The sequence below is a fragment of the Cheilinus undulatus genome, linkage group 10 (genome assembly GCF_018320785.1).
Source record: "Cheilinus undulatus linkage group 10, ASM1832078v1, whole genome shotgun sequence".
Classification (NCBI taxonomy): Eukaryota; Metazoa; Chordata; class Actinopteri; order Labriformes; family Labridae; genus Cheilinus; species Cheilinus undulatus.
The window spans coordinates 27,758,951-27,778,592 of record NC_054874.1 but is presented as its reverse complement, the minus strand read 5'-3'; the positions used below and the strand labels follow the sequence as shown (position 1 = coordinate 27,778,592).

At 39.2% G+C, this 19,642-nt stretch overlaps 1 protein-coding gene across 1 annotated transcript; it reads left to right on the top strand.

Moving 5' to 3' along the window:
• The first annotated feature begins 1,011 nt into the window (after positions 1 to 1,011).
• si:ch211-203d1.3 (protein phosphatase Slingshot homolog 3) lies at positions 1,012 to 18,898 on the top strand. Its single transcript, XM_041797459.1, has 17 exons — positions 1,012 to 1,161; positions 2,260 to 2,422; positions 3,760 to 3,797; positions 3,880 to 4,060; positions 10,543 to 10,658; positions 10,789 to 10,857; positions 11,494 to 11,559; positions 13,376 to 13,558; positions 13,645 to 13,738; positions 13,865 to 13,993; positions 14,224 to 14,270; positions 14,388 to 14,534; positions 15,349 to 15,549; positions 15,674 to 15,863; positions 15,945 to 16,016; positions 16,830 to 16,919; positions 18,624 to 18,898. The coding sequence occupies exons 2-17, from the start codon at positions 2,375 to 2,377 to the stop codon at positions 18,759 to 18,761; spliced, it is 1,809 nt and encodes a 602-aa protein (XP_041653393.1). The 5' UTR covers positions 1,012 to 1,161; positions 2,260 to 2,374; the 3' UTR covers positions 18,762 to 18,898.
• The last annotated feature ends 744 nt before the right edge of the window (positions 18,899 to 19,642 follow it).

Below are 19,642 nucleotides of genomic sequence, written 5' to 3'. Positions count from 1 at the left end.
GCCCACTGGAGGTTGTTGCTGATGTCACTAACAGTTTTTCCTTACAGCTGTCAAAATACCTCTGTTGTCATCTGCTGTTGTTTTTCTAAGTCTACCCGTTAGATGTCTGTTACTTAGTATCCCAGTGGTTTCTTTCTTCTTCAGGACACTCCAAATGCTTGTTCTGGCCATGGCCACTGTTTGTGCAATGGCTCTGATTGATTGTCCATCTTCTCTCAGCTTCAGAATTGCCTGTTTTTCACCCTTAGACTGCTCTCTGGTTTTCATATTGGGTACACCTCTAACTATAAATGCAGTCTACACAGGCAAAACCCAAATCTGAAACTGAGCGTAGACATTCAGCAATATAAATTGTTTAAATAAGCAATGTAACTGGACACACCTGAGCAACAAAGTACACCTGTCTGTCACATGTTCATATATATATATACAGTATATATTTGAATCAGTACACTAACATGTAGCCTGCTTCATGTCACTGCTGGTAGAGGAGGGTTTTTTTTTAAATATTTTCTTTACTGATTCCATGGGAACGCTGTAACATCTCAGTATGATAACATATTATATTGATACCATATGTCTTATTTTATTGGTTGTGGTAACTATAACAGACATCAGATAAATGTAAGTGGTATTATATCAGTGGCATAAGTTAAAGTGTTGAGTTATTGCCTGATAAATAGGATTTGCGTTGCACCTCTTCTTTTATTATTACGACCAAAATATAAAGGGTTCCTTAATTTGATGCATAAAAAGCACATATCAATTTAATATACACATCAGTCTAAATAACTCAGAATATAGTATAATTCACTAGTCATATTATTCAAATCCATTTATACATCATTAGAAGGCTATAGAAGAATAAAATAAGCTTTAGTTGCTGAAAGCGTGTGTCTTTTTTATAAGGAGCAGTCATCTTACAGCTGGGTAACGTAGCACAAAGACTGCCTGCGTATGACGTAATAGTCCGCTCCTGCGTTTCCTGTCCTCGTGCTTGGGCTGCTTCAGCTCGCTGTGAACTCGCCTCCTCTGAGCTGTAAATGGTGAAGTCCTCACTCTGAGAGCAACAGAGGGCGGAATAAGGAGGTCCAAGTGCTTGAGAAACTTACAAGTAGCCGTTCAAAGCAGGAAACAGAGCGGGAACCAAGTGTGGGATAGGTAAGACATTTTCTCTCTGGCGAAAGACATTTTACACACAAATGTAGTCCTGGACGTAGCAGAGGCTAACATTATCGTCAGCTGTTAGCCTGGTCTGTGTGTTACAGGCTGCACTGCACAGCTCGTTGTTTGCGGGCTGCTGCAGAAATAAACCGCGATCTCTTTTAGCTCGTTAGAGAGGATCAAATCAGTTTGGATATTCACTGAACTGTTACAAATCATGTAGTTTATGTCTGTGTTGTTTGCACGCGAGGAGCTGAAGGAGCAAACACTTGCAGCTATAAAATGAAGGCGTTACCACACTGGTTATGCCATAGTGATGGTCAGCAGTTCATACTCAGGAAACCATGTATGGGAAGATGTTAGTCTGGTCTCTACAGGCCAGACAAAACAGACATTCCTCTCGCTGTGCTTTTTAACTTCTATACTCTTTCTTGAGATCGTGTCATATACATTATTAACCGTCCTTACACCAAGAACAACATCTTTATCCTTTTTTGTCTTCATTTTCAAATTGAGTTGCATCCCTAGCACAGTTGTATAGCATTTAAAGGAATTTTGTTAGTTTATTTGTAAAGAATACCTTTAAAGGTTTAGAGTCAAGAGATATTTGTCAACCAATGAAAAATAGATGACCTGGTTCTGTGAGGTATAGCATAAGAATATCCTCACATTTTCTTGAAATTCAGTTGGGTAAACAAATAATACAAAATAATCAGATGCTGTTTTCACAAAAATTGGCTCGACGTGCCAAAATACCAAGACACATAACAATAATTACTATAATAATAATAATAATAATAATAATACCAATGATAATGCTTAGCCAAGCCGGTACACTCAACATTTACCTAATGAGTGAGAGCCTACTAAAACAGACAATACAACATATCTGGTAATGCATGTGTAATTGTAGATCTTATATGTTGTCATGTTGCCTATCCCTAACTCTGGATCAAACATCTACAGAAGTATTCTCAAAACTATTCCTTTCACTTCATTAAGCTTTCTTACACATGTCCTCTGACTCATCCATTGGAATCTCTGGTATTAAGCCTACTTTATTGAGAGTAATCAACTATCCATGTGTCATTCCAGGAGAAAACACCACATATTACCCCACCCGTGACACACTTTTGGCTGAGGAACCTGCAGAGCTTGTCTGAGCCTGCCCGCAGCAGCAGGTTTAGTGGAGACATACCTGTACTGTGCAATGGCTCTGTTGACCCTGCATAGGATCCCATCTATCGCCACCACTCCCGTGAGTTCAACCATATAAAGAACAAGCCCTGTTGTACACATATAGTTAGATAAGCATTCTATTATCTGTTCTTTATAATGAAAGACGCAGAGATACACAAGACATTGATGCAGAACCTTCTGAGTTCTGCAAGAAGAGAGGTTGATCCTGACTATGTGCCTTTGTTGATATTATCACCACATTTGCCTGAATGATAAAAAGCCTGTTGTGTTTCTTGGGAATGTGATTGCTTTAATGGGCTTACAGATAAACAGATACATGCTCATCAAAGTGATTTAGTGTGATTGAATCATCTGCTGTCACTCTAAACACTCACTGCTTCTGTGGTTGTTTAATCCACACATATAACCACTCAAAAACACTGCATCACCAGCCCCTGTCTTTAAAACTCATTCTGTCTCTATCATGAATTTAACAGGCTTTTTTTTTACAGTCCTCATCACTGCCAACTTAACCATAAATGACCAGACTGGGTCTCATTTTTGCATATTTTGTCACAGTATCTAATCACTCTGTTATCTTAACTTGTGCTCTCTCCTTTTTTTTTTTCTTCTTCAAACCCCCATCGTTCCCCTCCTGGCGCCTGCCCACTTCTCCTCTTTAATTCTTTTTTTTTTTTTTTTTCCTTGACTCTGTCTGGACTTGTCAGTTGCGTAACAGGTAATGTTGCTGTCTCCAATTTCTCTCTCTTTAAACTTTTGTTACTGCTTCTACTTCTCTCTCTCTCTCTCTTCTCCCCTCCTGCTGCACTTTTAAAATGTAATTATAGTTTTACTTCTAATATCTTTGCTTTATTTTTTTCTCCTTTAGTGCCTTCTTCCTTTTTCTCTCTCATCACTCTGTATCTGTCTCACTTCAGTCTTCCACTGCATCTTATCTGTGTTGCACCACATTTCAACCAGAGAAATGACAGAACATTTTTTCCGGCCTCTTGTGTCGACATTTTTCAAAAGGAAAAACATGCAAACACTTTCTCAAGTGCTCCCAGTTTGTTCCAGTGTTTCAACACTTCTTACCCAAAGCTAGAAATAAGTCCAGTTGGGAGCATTAGGTACAGTGTTCTCATGGAGTTTTATGCTTATTTGTGTATTTTTACTCCAGCACCCACTTTGATAGAAGATGGATTTTCTTATGTTGACAAATTTCACAACAGAATTTTTACAACTTACTGAACCTTGTAATAAATCATGAAAACACACTTTTAAAAATCCTAAAAATTACCATTATTAGAAAAAAGGCATGATAGAAAGAATCACACATGAACACAGCACATGAAGTTATATTTAATTTTAAGTTGTCTTTATGAGGCCCTCTTCAATTTTGTCCTATTTTTAAAGGATGAAGGCCTCCCAAGACGTGGAAGACTACAGAAAAGGTAGATGTACAACAAAATGATTCCTAGTTAGAAGATCACAACAGCATCATCGTAAGAGATCTTATTGTCTACCTGTCTGCAGGGAGAGCTTCGCCATTGTAAAGGGGGCCGTGCTTCTGCTGGAAGAGGGTGAAGGGGACCACCTTCATGAGGAGACACCTCCTACGTCTCCTGACAAGGGAAGTGATGGAGAGTCAGACAGACGGCACAGGCAGATTCATGCCATGGTGGAACAGCTTAGACCAGAAGATACCATCAAGCTGGTGAGGATTACTTCCAGAAATCAGTTATGGAAATAAATCAATTAATTAGAAACGGTAGAAAAATGTTGTGTAGAAAGAACTTTTACCTTATAGTAAATTTGTTCCGTCTACGTGTTTAAACGTGCCTCACATGTAAGAGATAAACCAGTACACTGGGTTCATTCCAGTGCCATTACTGTTTATATGTTGCAGTTCAAATATCTGCAATGGAGTGATGTACACACAACTATAACACACTTGATTTTTTAAATAAAATTTTTAATTCATTTTCTATTTGAAAAATTATGTGACAGCTACTACCTAAAAAAAATACTGCCTTGGTCTAGACTGATTCATTTTATCTTCTATTTTAACTTCAGTTCAACTCAGTTCTTTCCCCCAGCATTCATTGTTCCCAGAATGCACTCATAAGGTGAAATCTTGATCATTTCATCAACGTATTCCTTTACCATGTGGCATCTTGGATTCTTCCAGTTTTGAAGTACAAGTCTTGCTGCTGTGTTTAACCTAACTTTTAGAACACTAAATTTGTTATTAGACTTTTAGGAGCCATTGTCCTATTACCAGGGAGACTTAGCTGTGGATGTGTGGGCAAACCAACCTCCTAGAATCTCCAAAACCTTCATCCATAATAGATGCACCATGGTGCACACAAACACACTTTCTTTAATAATGGAATGATTAATTTTATAGTTGCTGCTCTTAGTTATACAATGACAATAATACGTTTTATTTATAGGCAGCTTTCAAACCACTTAAGATCACCTTACAGGCAAAATTGAAAAGAACACTTAGCTAATTCAAAGCTAGCAATGAATTGAAACATTGAATTAAACTGTGTATAGGAAATCAATCAGACTGGATATGCAAGTTTGAAAAGATGGGTTTTAAGAGAATTAATGCTATGCATGTCTGGTGGGAGGGAGTTCAAGAGGTGGAGAGCAGCGGCTGAAGGCTCTAGATCCCATGGTAGTCAAACAAGCAGGTGGGACAGTGAGGTGGATAGAGGGCCTGAGAGTGTAGGAGGAGGTGCTGATGTGCAGGAGGTTAGAAAGGTTCGGGGGGGGGGCACTGAAGTGGCTAGGTCGCACTCCATTTACTCGAGAAGCCGTTCAAGTCCAGCCTGCATCTCTTTTCCTGGATGTCTCTCCCCACTGTCTCATCCCTGTTTCCAGTTCTATCTACTGTCCTCCTTTATGAATAACAGACTAAAAAAGCACATGAATAAATAAAAAAAAAGATAGGTATTGAGAGGCAGGTAATGTATGGCTGGTATCCTAAAGTCAGTGCAGTAGTTGAGCAGGAGCCAGTCTAGCTGCTGAAGAACAGGAGTGGTGTGATTACTAGATGAGTTTCTGGAAATGATATTAGCAGCAGGACTAATTGAAGTTTGTGATTTCTGAGGAAGACCAAAGAAAAGGGAGTTACAATAGTCAATCTGGGTAGTGACAAGAGCGTGAACTGTAATCACAACAGATGTGGGTGGGAGGGAAGGACAAAGGTGATTATTGCTGGTAGATGGAAGTATGCAGACCTGGTAACGTTACTGATGTGGCATTGTAAAGATCGTGTGCTGTCGAGGATGACAGCCAGACTTTTGACTTGAGGGGGAGGAGGAGAAACTGAGGAATGATTGGTTATGAGTGAAAAACTCTGCGATTTTGCATAAAGGGGATTTAGTGCCAATGAGTAGAATTTCACTGTTGCCTCTGAGAAAGTGGTTTTAAAAAACAGCAATTGATATGTAAACATTTACGGAGGGAGGTAAGTGTGAGGGTGAAGTTAGGTTTAGGGGATAGGTAGAGCTGGGTGTCATCTGCGTAGCAGTGGAAGTTGATGTTGAATTTATGGAAGATATGACCAAGAGGGAGTAAATAGAGAATGAATAGCAGGGGGCTAAGACAGAACGCTGGGCAGCCAGAGGGGTTCATTCTTTCTTTCACTTTCTTTGCCAATCACAGCTTTTATTGCTGCAGCCTTAATGGTCACATGCTGCTTTACATAAATAAAAGCATAATTTCAGCACAATTAGCTTAGAGTTTATGGGAAATAAAGATAATTTTACATCAGCTGACATACAGTACACGCTTACAAATCACACATTTGACACAACTTAAACTGAAGTAGTTCTCCTTTTCATTATCAGAAGTATCTACCACAGACAGGCTCACATACAGGAGGTTTGAGCATCCCAAACACATGACACTCTGAAAAATTTCACATTATTTTAGTCTTACTTGAATCTAGTCCACCTACTGTCAACATGTGGTATGCATTAGTTGGGATGCCAAAGTGAGACAGTCAGAAAATGTTACATTAGTTTATCAAACAGGTAGATTTACATGTTTCTGTTACTGTGTAACTGATGCTTTCCAAGGCCTTCCTGTCATTTTAAGACTGAGCAGCAGGTTTTGCTGGCAGTTGCTGGATTTATTTTAGTTCTGAAGTATGAAAACATTTTTGATGTGAGTCATCTGTCACTCTGACAGTTCAGTTAGGTTGGTGGTTGATCTCATGTACAACTCAAATTTCTAAAAGTTGGGAGGTTGTGTGTAATGTAAATAAAAACACAATGTGATGACTTTCAGAATATTTGAACCCATATTTAATTTAGAATTACAAAACATAATGTATGACATGTTGAATCTGAAGATTTTTATTGTTGAAAAAATAAATACCCGTTGTGAGACGATGCCAACAAAAGACTAGAAATGTTGGATTCATGTCACCATTGTTTCCTGGGATCTTCAGCAACTCACACAGCCCTGCAATAAACAAACACTATTCTGTCATGGACATTGCTTCATTGACTCAGGAGCATTCCCAGGAGACTCTGTCTGTAAGCACAGTTTGTTGCTATGTTCACAAATGCAGGCTGAAACTTTACTATGCAAAGAGGAAACCGAATATCAGCCAGATCCAGACAACACCTGCCAAGGTCTAATGAGTCAATATTTCAACTTTTTTGGAAACAATGGATGCCATATCCTAAATGCTTAAGAGGAGAAGGACCATGTAGCTTGTTATCATCATTCAGTTTGAAAGTCAGTATCTACAGGAGAGACCAGGTGCACATAGCAAGGGTTTTGTTTTTAATTTATTTAACCTTTATTTTACCAGGAAAACCTGGTTGAGATTAAAATCTGTTTCAAAGAGTTTCCTGGCAAAGACAGACGGCAGCACAGTTAAAAACAAGTTTGACATGATACTCCATCAACATAAATGATAAAAATTTGTAGATATAGAGGACATTACATTTTTAGCTTTCCTACAATACTGTAATAATTTCTGCTATTTGAACTTTTGAGATGTGTCCAGAATGCCCATAACCTTGCAAAGCAGATGGATATGCCCGTTTCCTTGTTTTTCACTGGTGAATCCATCTTGCAAAGCTTCCATCTGAACTGTTTGGGCCCGGTTAGAAAGTGACAGGACCAATCAGCTACGAGGGGCAGTACTTTCAGGCACAGCAGAGTCATGATGTAAACAAGCAGCAGCAAGAGCTGGTGCAGTTATGGAGGAAGAGATTAGCGTGGATGCTACTAAAGCACCAGTTTTATCAGAACTTGACGGCATTTCATCATTATAAGAAGAACAAAGAACAGCAGTGAGTTGTTTTCTTTTCAAAGATGACAAAAGTCGAGTACTTACATGTCTGTAATTGCCAGGTTTTGCGTTATTCCTCAGTAGCTGCGTACATGCAGCTTGCTAGCGGCAACATCATGTGCTTTGTTGCTTTGATTGGCCCGAAGAGATGTGACAGACAGAACGTTCAGATTTCTGGGAGGATGTCCTTTGAAATTTTCAAGAGTTTTCATGGAAATTTCAGAAAATGTGGATGTTTTTATGAATTTTCATTTTCATGGAATTTTGGGGAGTGGATTTATAATTGTGTGGGAATATGATTAGAAATTTTCAGGTGAAATTTGAGGGATTTTCTTGAAGCATTTTAGGAGTTCAGTTTTAATAATTGAGGAAATTTTATTGGGGTGTTTAGGCTCTATGATAAAGTTTCAATGAAACATTGGGGGAATATTTGAAGGTATTTTGCAGTGTTTTTAACAGATACTTTAAAAAATATGTTAGAGAATTTTCACATAGATTTTAGGTTATTTCTTTGCAACTTTAGGGAATTTGTGTGGATTTTGGAAAGGGAAATTTATGAGAAATTCAGAACTATTTGTGGAAGTTTTTTTTATGCTTGTCCTTGTGGTCATCAAAATGACTCCCCATCCCTTTGGAGTAACTTTGGTTGGCCGACCACTCCTGGGAGGGTTCACCACTGTTCCCAGTTTTCTCCAATTGTGGATAATGACTCTGACCGTGGTTCGCTGGAGTCCCAAAGCCTTGGAAATGACTTTGTTAACTTTTCCAGACTGATAGATTTCAATCACTTTGTTTATCATTTGGTCTTGAATTTCTTTGAATCATGGCATGATGCATTTCTTTTTGAGATCTTGTAGCCGTCCTCCCTTTGTCTGACAGCTTTTATTTAACTTCTTGATTCAATAAATCTGGTGGCAATCAGACCTGGGTGTGGCCAGTGAAATTGAACTCAGCTTTCCTAGAACTGTGGTTGATCATAGTTAACTTGTGATTTAGCAAGGGGGGGGCAATTACTTTTTCACATAGGGCCAGATAGGTTTGGATTTTGTTTCCATTAATAAATAAAATCATTTAGAAATTGCATTTTATATTTACTTGGGTTGTCTTTGTGAAATATAAAAATTGGTTTAATGATCCAAAATATCCGGAAAAAAAAAAATCAGGAATCAGAAAGGGGGCAAATACTTTTCCATGGCACTGTAAGTGGCAGAAACTAAAATGCTTTTCACACAAAAGCTCATGTCTCAGGGGGTAATTCGAAACAATACCGCATAAACAGGATCTAGAACAACATATGCTGCCAAGTAGACAGTTTTTTCAGGGACAGCCTTGACAGGTCAACAAGACTATGTCAGACTGTATTTTGCACATTTTACAACAGCATGGCTTGGTAGTAAAAGAGTTCAGGTGATAAACTGGCCTGATTGTCACCCACTGAAAAAGGCCTGCACATTAAAAAATGTATCATAAAACAAAGGAGTCTGTTCAACAGCTGAAATTAAGCGGGAGTGGGCAAAAGCTTTTCACTTTTCTAAATTATAGAAACTGGTTTCCTCAGTTCCCAAATGCTTACAATGTTGTTAAAAGAGGATGTGATGCTAAATGTTGGATGTCACTCTAAGGCTTATCTTCTTTTTTTTTTTTTGTTTTAGTGATTTTATATTACGGTCTGTTGTGATAACAGATTTGACCATGATAAGCCAGCCATAGATAGACCGAAGCCAGAGGCTGTGTAAATGGCAGAGTATGAAGATTAGGAGTCAAAGGCTATGCGAGTTTATACAGAAAACACCATTCATACAAAGAATGACTCAAGAGAGCTTTACACGGCTGAAAATAAAGCAACAAGAACATTCAGAGAAGGAAGAAATAGGGTTTTAAGCAAGATATACAGATATATAAAAATTACAGATAAAAATGTGGAATTAGACACACCTAAATCCTTAATTGTGGCAAAATTTTAGAAAAATTCAAACTGTCAAATTAAGACATAAAATGCAGCATAAAATAAAATATTACTTAATAGGTAAATAAATGAAATAAAGACCCTGTAAAGGGATTTGAAAAACCTTTTTTTAGGTTTGTAGTATTACAGGCCACTTATAAGCCACCAGGCCAAATTGCAGTGATGAAAAACATCTCTATGTTTAACAAATCAAGCTTCAAAATCATCAAAAATGAGAGTAAAATCTGTTCTAGGATGGTGTGGGTGTGTCACACTGAGTTGAAGCCACGCCCACTCACAAGAAATACAGTTCTCTTAAATTAAAATAAAACTTCTGATCAGAACACGGCTGCCTGGCTCTGTGCCAGGGCAGTCACAGAAGTTGGTGATTAATTTTACTGTTTTCTGGTACAAATCTTTGTTATTATACTTTCAATGACCTGCAGGCCACCATTGCTGATAGATTTTAGAACTTTACCTCTCAATGAATAGAAACACAGCAGGGAGCTGGCTGTGAACTTTAAATGTTGGCAGTGACATCAGCTAACAATAGACTCTACTGAGACAAACTGCTCTGTGATTTTTTTTTTTTTGTAGCGTTTGGGGGGCGGAGTAATTCCCTATCAAGACTGATGATGTCATGGGCTCATATTTTTGCCCTGCTCAAATAAAACCAAGCCAGGAAAGAGGTGAACAACTTTCTAATGGTCTAAATAAAAAACATGTAGATCTGTGTTTTCACATGTTTACAGCAACCTTACACCAACATATATAGTGTCAAGACACAAAATTTGGATTTCACTTTACAGAGACTTTTGCGTTTCAGAGAAACCTTGTTGCATTTAGAGTTCATTTATTTTACTGTTCCTGCCCTCTTTTTTTCCACTCTCAGTATTTCACATCTTTCTGTCCTTTCCACTCTGTTGCGTAGGCGGTGCAGTTGGAGTCGGTCAGCCCAGTCAGAGTCAGATATCTGATCGTCGTCTCCACCCTCGGAAACAAACAGGAGAGCATCCTGCTGGGAATGGATTTCCCCAACTCAGACAGGTGTGTGAAAGCAAGACGCTGGTGTAACATAACACAGAGAACGCACAACAGAGGTCCATTTGGTTAATAAGATCTGGTTCAGATTTGACGAGATGTTTCTTGTCCTGTGTCCCGTCTTTACCCTCTGCAGTGACGAGTGCACCATTGGCCTGGTTCTTCCTGTGTGGAGCGACACACAGGTTTATCTGGATGGAGATGGGTAAGAAACCAAAGAGATGATCGAATTTTAAAGCACAAGCTAGGATTTCTTAGAGGCTGCAGCACAGACTGGACTGCCTGATGTCTGGGACACCAGCCAGAGATAATGTGAATGAGTAATGTGTCTATTTCTGGAGCCGAATCATTCTCAATAAATTACAGCTGCTCTTATCACTCCCTCAGACCCTTATGTAAGCGGGGATCATGTGTTTTTGCAACAAAATGGAAGTAAAGTAGTGTTTGCCTCTGTTCAGGCAAACCAAATGTAGGACAACAACATGAAGCCCTTCTAGTGTTTGTAGTATCCTAGGGTTGTTCATAACCAGCAATGATTTGATTAATGTGGATGTGGCCACAGATCACAGCGGGACATTTTTGTGCCATTTTTCAGGAGAATGTAGAGAAAAGCTATAAAATGGTTGATGCTTAAACTGTGATGGATCTGCTATGTTTTAATTAATATGCTGTCATAACTCAGTGTGACACGTATGCAACACTCGGTATCTTCACCCACATGAGGCTGGATCACACCTTCATCCGTGCTAATTCTTTCTTCACATGTTCATTATACAAAACTAATTCACACTGAATAAATGGATAATCTCTCTATGATCTTTCTGTCCTTTTTTCCTCTCAGTGGTTTCAGCGTGACCTCAGCTGAAGAGACCAGGATTTTTAAGCCCGTTTCCATACAGACCATGTGGTGAGTGAAACTACTCACACCTTTTTGTCAGTGTAAAACATCAGTGTGATGAAAATGCCAGCAAGCACGCCGCTCCATCTGAACAGTCACGGCTCACCAGCACTTGATTCACATCTCTGAAGTGGGGTTGTCTGGGGTATTTACTGATCAGGGTCATTATAACTTATATTTAAAGGTGGTCAGAATGGCTCCTGTTCGTAGAAGCTGGAGTTCGAGAATCCTTTAGCAGGGGTGCTAAAAGCCAATCAACCTTGGGGTTACTGAGAGAAGTCATTCTCCATGTTGACATCATATTAGCTACTATATAAATTCATGTGTTATTGATTAATTATAGAATAATTTATAAACTATATGGTTTTAGATATTGATGACTAAATAATTGTTTATAGTTACAGATTCAGTGATGATGCATGTGTTTATGGTGTTGTAGTTTCAGGCTCCATACAGAGCAATAGAAAGTGGCATTGCTGGTAAGAGGAAGGAGGTCTTCATGTTAGTATGGTGGGTGGTGAGAACCAGCATGGAGTGGGGGTAGGATGCTGGAGCTCACTGTTCAGCCTCTTTTAGGTGTCTTAGGACTAACTGGAAGAAACACCTGTGTAGGGAGGTTCCTAATTTTTTTGTGTGCGGGTGGGCTTTTTATGCCTTTATTTTTAGAGAGGCAGACAGTAGATAAAGTCTAAAACAGGGATGAGGGATTGGAGAAGAGATGTGGGAAAGGAGCCACAGCCAGACTTAAGCCTGGGCAGCCTGCGTACATAGGGGCAAGACTGCTAAGCCATCAGAGGTTCCTGTTTGAAAGCCTCAGTGATCTAGTCTCTTGCTGCCCCTTTGTTTACATAGCTGGGCTGAGGGGTTGAGCTGAATCAGATTGCGATTACTTATGATAATGCATTTTTGTCATTCTCATTTTGAATAAGAAAAATGTACACAAAAATAAGGAAAATAAAGCTTAGCATTCATGCAGGACATGGAAGTCATGCATCTAGCTGGATCAGCTGATGGCTCGCTAATCCTAATTATTGCCTCCCTGCTCCCATAGGCCAATCACAGCTCTCTTTCAACATTGTGGTCCATTTAAACATGACGTCCTTCTCACTAATTCCTTCCTCATCAATGCTGCTGCTGGCAAAGCTTCACCTCCTCCACTCCAGCATCCTCCTTATATCATAAAGCCTGTTACATCCTCATATTCAGTTTCATGTTACCATGGATTAATTGTTTTTGAATTAATTTCATTGTATTCAATATGTATTGTTATAAATGAATCTATCCTAATGGGGGTTTCTAGCCATGCACTCCCTGGAAAGTCAAAGCATGCTGTTTTGCTAACCCAGGGAGCATCTTTCAAGCAGAGCTTTTACCGCCAAGTAAAACTGTTTATCCATTTAATGGTTAAATCTATGATGAGAGTGTTCCTGACAGAACGTTTCACAATGGTGGCAGCAGGCCAAGCAGGTCAAAAAATAACTTTACTAAAACCACCTTTACCACCTTTTCCACAAAAAAGGTGATGGAGTGTGCTGGATGATTAGGAATATAGAAATGTTACATAGTTAACAAATAGCCTGATAGGAGGTTGGAAAGGGGAAAATATGATTTATATAATAATTTCAGGCAGGACTTTTCTAGGTGGCCAGAGTACTGATTACACCAATCCTTTGTTTATCTGTACAGAGCTTAGTTTAAACCCAGGAACTCAAAAAGAGGCTGTGCTGACACAGTGGATAGACTGACTTAAATTTTTAAAAAAAATCATACAACCTTACTCCAGAAAGTACAAATTATCTCTCATCATCTTTTGCATGGCTGTAAGGTCAGTGCTGCAGATGTTGCACGGCTGCTGTGAGCGTGCAGTGAAGGCAGCGGTGATCCCAGGAAATGGTCTTGAATGGGCCCAACACTACCACCAGCACATTGAATCAGACCGAATCTGCCTCAACGAGTGGGAGGCCATGGATGACCTGGAGTCTGTCCGCAAGGAGAGCGATGGACAGAGGTAAAAATAAAAAGAAACAATGCTCCAGACTTAAAATAAATAAAAATCAGTAATTTCTTGTCGTCACAGCTTGTACTAAATTTTAGCTCTGCAGAACGAACTTCCAATGAAGGGCTGATCAAAGATCACCTGAGAGACATCATGAGGACTGAAGACCTTGACAACCTCACATCAAAAATGGTGAGACATGCAGACAGAAAGAGGAAGTTGACTTCTGTCACAGAATAAAGAGCATAGCAGATGAAAATAGAAGATATGTAAATATATAAGATGAAATGATGAAATGATCTTTCTTATATACTGTAGGTGCACACTGCCCTGGAAACCAGGGTAGGCTTTGACGTCAGACCCTATAAGGAGTACATCGACAATGAGATTCTGGTCACCTTGGCTCAGATGGACAAACCTTCCAAAATATTTGACTATCTTTACCTGGTGAGTGATTTTACCTTAAAAGATTGTAAACCCTGATTCTGAGAAGTTTGTCTTATGCTTTAGACGGTGCTCTGGCAGAAATGTGCTTTCACCAGGATGTTTTCATGTGACTGTAACTTCCTCTTTGTGGGCGATGTGTGTTAATAGCGATAGGGAAGACGACTGCAGCCTTTTTCCTTTTTTGTCCTTTGAGCCCTTGACTGAACCTCTCTGTTTTTATCTGGTTTCAGGGCTCAGAGTGGAATGCAGCTAACTTTGAGGAGCTGCAGAAAAACAAGTCAGTTTTTTCATGTGACCCTTTATTTAGCTCTGTGCATTGTTTTTCAGGCATGATTAGTGCTGTTATGTTTTTTGAGTCCCCATGGAAATTATGAGATGGTATCTGTTTTTTCAGTGTGGGATATATCCTGAATGTGACAAGGGAGATCGACAACTTTTTCCCTGATTCCTTTGCTTATATGAACATCAGAGTGTACGATGTGGAAACAACTGACCTGCTGCCTCACTGGACGGACACGTACAACTTTATCAACACTGCAAGGTTGTCCTAAAACTCGAGACATGTCAGAAGATGCTTTAAAATCAGACTTCCGGTCAGGAAGAGAGATGTTTGACAGACTAAAAGGTTATTTGCCAACATGCCATGACTTCATGAAATGTTACACAGATTTTTTACAGTTAATGTTTCATGGAAATACACCAGTTTTCTTTGTAGGTAAAATTGGAGAACATGAAAACATTTTTTTAATCTTTATTTAAAATATAAAGTTGGACATGCAGATGGATAGCTTAGCTATCCATATAAACTTCAATCACTGTAATAAAACAAAAGTACTAAGTCAAGTTTGAATCCCTTTCCTCAAGAATCAGTGATATTAATAGTCCTCCCTTTCACACATCTGATGTAAATATGCAGACAAAAATAAAGGTTGACCCGTAAATCTGACTTTTAAAGCCGACTTTATGAGTGTAGGGGAAAAAAATGATTGATATGATTTACAATGGGTCAATACTGATGTCAAAATTTTCCCTTCTTAAGTTTCCTGGGGGGGGTATTTTTCCAAGTAAGACTTAAAAGATCCACAAGTCATCACAAAAGACCCACGTGTGGCTCAAAAGTATCACTGCCCTTGATTGTCTGTAACTCTTCAGCAGAAAGTAGAAGTGCTTTGTTGTAAAATTAATCAGGATATACTGAATGATGAACTTTGCTCTAACTTTATCATCAGTTTTGTGTTGTTGCACTGACCTCTGTCAATGATATCTACTAATCTGCTCTTGCATTCTTTATTTCAGCTATTTCCAAGCCAAATCACCCTGAGTGATCTTTTAATATTTATCTTTGTGTGCCATAGAAAGAGTGGACAGGCAGTGCTTGTGCATTGTAAGATGGGTGTTTCTCGCTCTGCATCTACTGTGATCGCCTACGCCATGAAGCAGGAGCACTGGCCTCTGGATGTGGCATTGAACTACGTTAGAGACTGCCGGTCAATCATCAAACCCAACGAAGGCTTCATGAAGCAGCTCCAGACATACAACGGCATCCTCAAGGCTAGGTCAGTCTTAATGTCTGTCAGCTGTTTAGCTCCATAAGCAGACATTAAGAAGATAACTGTGACTTTTAAAACTGATATTTAGGCTGAAACAACTTATGTGTTGTATGCCTCTTTGTCTTTACAGCCAGCAGCGTCACAGCACCCTCTGGAGGCGAAAGTCGAGGGACCAAAGGCAAAAGTCAATGCACAAAGAGGAGGGAGGGGAAGAAGAAAAGCCAGAAGATGAAGACGAGGAGGATGAGGAGCTTGATTCTGAGGAGGAGTTAGAGAGTCCAGATGAAAAAGAAAAAGAAGATTCAGCAGAAGACACAGAGGTAACCATAACAGCTGTTTTATGTTATCATTATTTAAAATCCTGCAAATCTTCAATCTTTCATCCCTAACCATACGTCCAGGTGTTCATTGACCCCGCATCCACAACAGACACCGACCAGGGTCCTATCATAACAGTGAATGCACCAGAAAAGGTGAGAACACGGACATTTCCAAACACACTACACCTTAAAGGGATACTTCAATATTTTGGCGATTTCGCCCATTGCCATAATTCCTATAGTCTTAGTAAAAGGTTCGTTTCCTTTAGTTGTCGGTGTAAGCTGTTTCTAGATCTGGGGGGACCGATATACCAGCTGCACAGCTAACGCTATGGAAGCAGACAGTGTCTTTTGCTTTTTCTCATCAAACTCATCAAATACACAATCCAACAACTCCAAAATGCTCTTGTGGACAAGTTGTGACCTACACATTCACCACACTATGAAATAATAACGTGCAATTATTTAACATCACGACACATGAAGCAAATACTTGGAACTATTTTTTGAGTAAACCACTGGGCGGGGTGAGGTGAGGTGGAGGAAGAGATTAGCGCGGATGCTGCTAAAACACCAGTTTTATCAGAACTTGACAACATTTGTTCGTTAAAAGAAGATCAAAGAACAGCAGTGAGTTGTTTTATTTTGAAAAACAACACGTCGAGTACTTACATGTCTATAGTTGTCATGTTTCGCATTATTCCTCAATAGCTGCGCAGCCCCTACGTCACGTGTTTTGTTGCTCTTATTGGCCCATAGAGATGTGATAGACAGAACGTTCATCCAATCACACTCCAAGTTTTTTTCAAATCTTCTGCCTTTTCTCAAACGTTTCCTATGCAAGCTTTCCCAGATGGATGTGTTTCACACATTTGCCAGGTTAGGCAATAGGTGAATTTGCCAAAATGTTGAAGTATCCCTTTAAACATCTTCATTATCTACTTCATTTATTTCTTCTCACATCAGGTGGCTTCAAGTGTGAATCGCAGTGGCAGGATGAACCTCTTCTCCCTCATGCAGTCCATCAGTGAACTGGATGATGATGACAAAGGACAGGTAAAGAAAGCACCTGTTTGTCTTTACACTCTTGGTTGTTGAGCTGTTTTAAACAACAATGGCTGATTTGCAATGTGAGGAAATTTAAAGATTCTTTATTTGGAAAAGTGGTTCGAGATTGGATTTGGATTAAAACATTTAGTAGCTGGATTCCACTCTCTTTCTGACTTCTGTGATTCCTCTTAAGATTGTGCTAGCATGTCAGTAATGCCATTCCTGATTATTTTGTCTATTTTCACATTTTTAAAACCCTGACACATGTATTTTTTATTTGAATAGGGACTGTGGATTTTTCTTATAATAGTTCCTTGAAAAGGCCATGGTAGCAGATGTATTGTATATATTTCTGATGTAAACTAGTTGTAGTGCTACAGCCTTTGATGCTGTTACACCTCCATAATATCATATTATTTAGTATCCTTTCACTTGTTGAATGTGAATAAAAGTTGACAGGCTGAATAAAAATGGTATATTATAAGGTTTTGCACAACTAGCCAAGCATGGCACATTCTGTAACTGGAATTCTCAGTAAATGTAATGTTATACATTACTCTACATCAGACACCACAACTACTAAACTAAGACAAGAATAGCATAGCACCAATCACTGTTGTGAATGACATGCTTTAACTTTGTCATGCTCAAAGCTTGAAATATCAAGTTAAAACTGAGGGTTATCTTCCAATTTACACACAGTCAAAAAACTTTAGTAAGTGTTTGAGCCATTACTGGGAAAAGCATCATGGCAAAAACTAAAATAATTGTCTATGCTCACAAAGAGAGAGCCACACAGTACAGAACAAGCCTGGCAGAGGTAGGAAGAGAAATACTTCAAAAACTAGGGAAAGAAAACTAGTGAGAGATGTGTCTCCAAGACCCAAGAACAACTGCCAAGACTCTAGTAAATGACTTTACTAAGTCAGGAACTGTAGTCTCAAAGATGACCGTCACTAGAGCCCTGCACAGGAATGGACCAAGAAAAACTCAACTTCAGCAGAATAGACACCTTCAAGCCAGACTGAAGGACAACTGGGAGAAAGAGTCTGCGCACTGGAAGCATATCCTTTGGTCAGATGAGACCAAACTAGAGCTCTTAGGCATTTGAGATGTTGCTTATATTTGGAGAAAGAAGGGAGAGGCGTATAACTGAAAAGCGGTGATGGGAGTATTATACTGCAGGGATGCTTGGGAACTGGGAATCTCATTAAGGTGATAAGAATCAGGAAGAAAGAAGGATATGTGAAGATTTCAAAGAGTCTCAAGCAGTCAGCAGCAAAACTAAATCTGGGTCACCGCTTTGTCTTCAAACACGTTAACAACCTAAAACATACATGGCTCCTGGTGAAGAACCAAAGTGACTGTTATTGACTTGAATCCTACTAAAAACCTGTGGGGTGAACAGAAGATTAAGGACCATGCCAGAAGATCCTCAAATCTGGAGGAGCTTGAGAGATTCACCAAAGAAGAATGGGCTGGGATTCCTCAGCAGACGTGTCTAAGACTTGATTAATTTTTTTCCAAAACTATTACAAACAACACCAGTTAAGGAAAAAATTAACTATTTTTGAGCTAAGACTAATCATTCTACAAATAACCCCCGCCCCCCATGACTTTTATTTGGTTGCTTACAGCTCTTATATTAGTTCATTGCATATGATCAGTTCTTAAAAAGATGTTTTCTGTACATTTTTTTGTTGTTCATAGATGCCTGGCAGTCCTCGGCGGTCTCCAGGTCAGAGGAGACGTAGCATGGGCCGGCGAGGTCTGACTCACCAGAGGGCTTGTGTTGATGTTTCACCAGAACCAGGAAAACTACCGGACAGTGGACAAAACAAACCTTAAACCCCCAAAGTGATGGGAGAGCAGGGAGTTACAGGAGGGAGAAGGACATTAAGGGGATAAAGAAACGTGTTTGATGAAGGAGAGGACACCTGAAAATGTGCTCTGCTAACATGCCAAGGGTTTTTTGTACACTGATTCGCTCTGGCTTTATATTTTAGAAGATAAAAGCTTTAATTTATGAGTGTAGATCCTTCTTTTTTTTAAATACTGATGATCAAAATGTATTGTCTTTTTAATTTACTTTTACCAGGACATTATTTACCACATACACACTGGTCTCTCCCTTCATGTAGCATCCCCTCGTTACCTTCTTCACTTCTCCTGTTTCTACTTCAGAGAGTTCTATGCAACGACTGTTCTCCTTTGCTTTCCTCTGTGAATGTTACGCTGTATGCTGCAGATTCCAGGCAGACCGTTTAAACGTGTCCCAAGAAGTTTTCCACGTTGTCCACTGATGGGGGGATTTCACTTTATCAAAGCTATTTCTTAAACCAAGTCAGGGCCAGTTTTATGGCACAAGTCTGTTTGCCAAACAATGTATTCCAATGTGCCAGTGAATATTTAATTTTATAGCATTTTATTGTGTCAGTATGTTAAGAAGCAACGTCACTTTTTTATTTACCAGGGCTGTACGAGTGCCTTCAACCTGAGAATGAAATGACTCTGTGATGGTGTTTTTTGATCATTTTACAACATGGAGGCTGTATATTGTTCATATCTCCTGCTGTTTCTCACTTGCAGTACAAATGTGATTCCCAAAGTTTTGCATGTATGCAGAATGAATATAGAAATGTATACAGTACATATGTACCACATATTTGCTGATTACCTTGGTGCATGTTGTTTTTATACCAGTGTGTGAGGTCAAATTGTTCAGGGTT

Excerpts from the sequence above, each read along its gene's own strand:
- si:ch211-203d1.3 (XM_041797459.1), top strand. The coding sequence starts at position 2,375 with ATGGCTCTGTTGACCCTGCATAGGATCCCATCTATCGCCACCACTCCC. Across the intron at positions 13,994-14,223 it reads TATTTGACTATCTTTACCTG|GGCTCAGAGTGGAATGCAGC; the intron begins GTGAGTGATTTT and ends ATCTGGTTTCAG. Across the intron at positions 16,920-18,623 it reads ATGATGATGACAAAGGACAG|ATGCCTGGCAGTCCTCGGCG; the intron begins GTAAAGAAAGCA and ends TGTTGTTCATAG.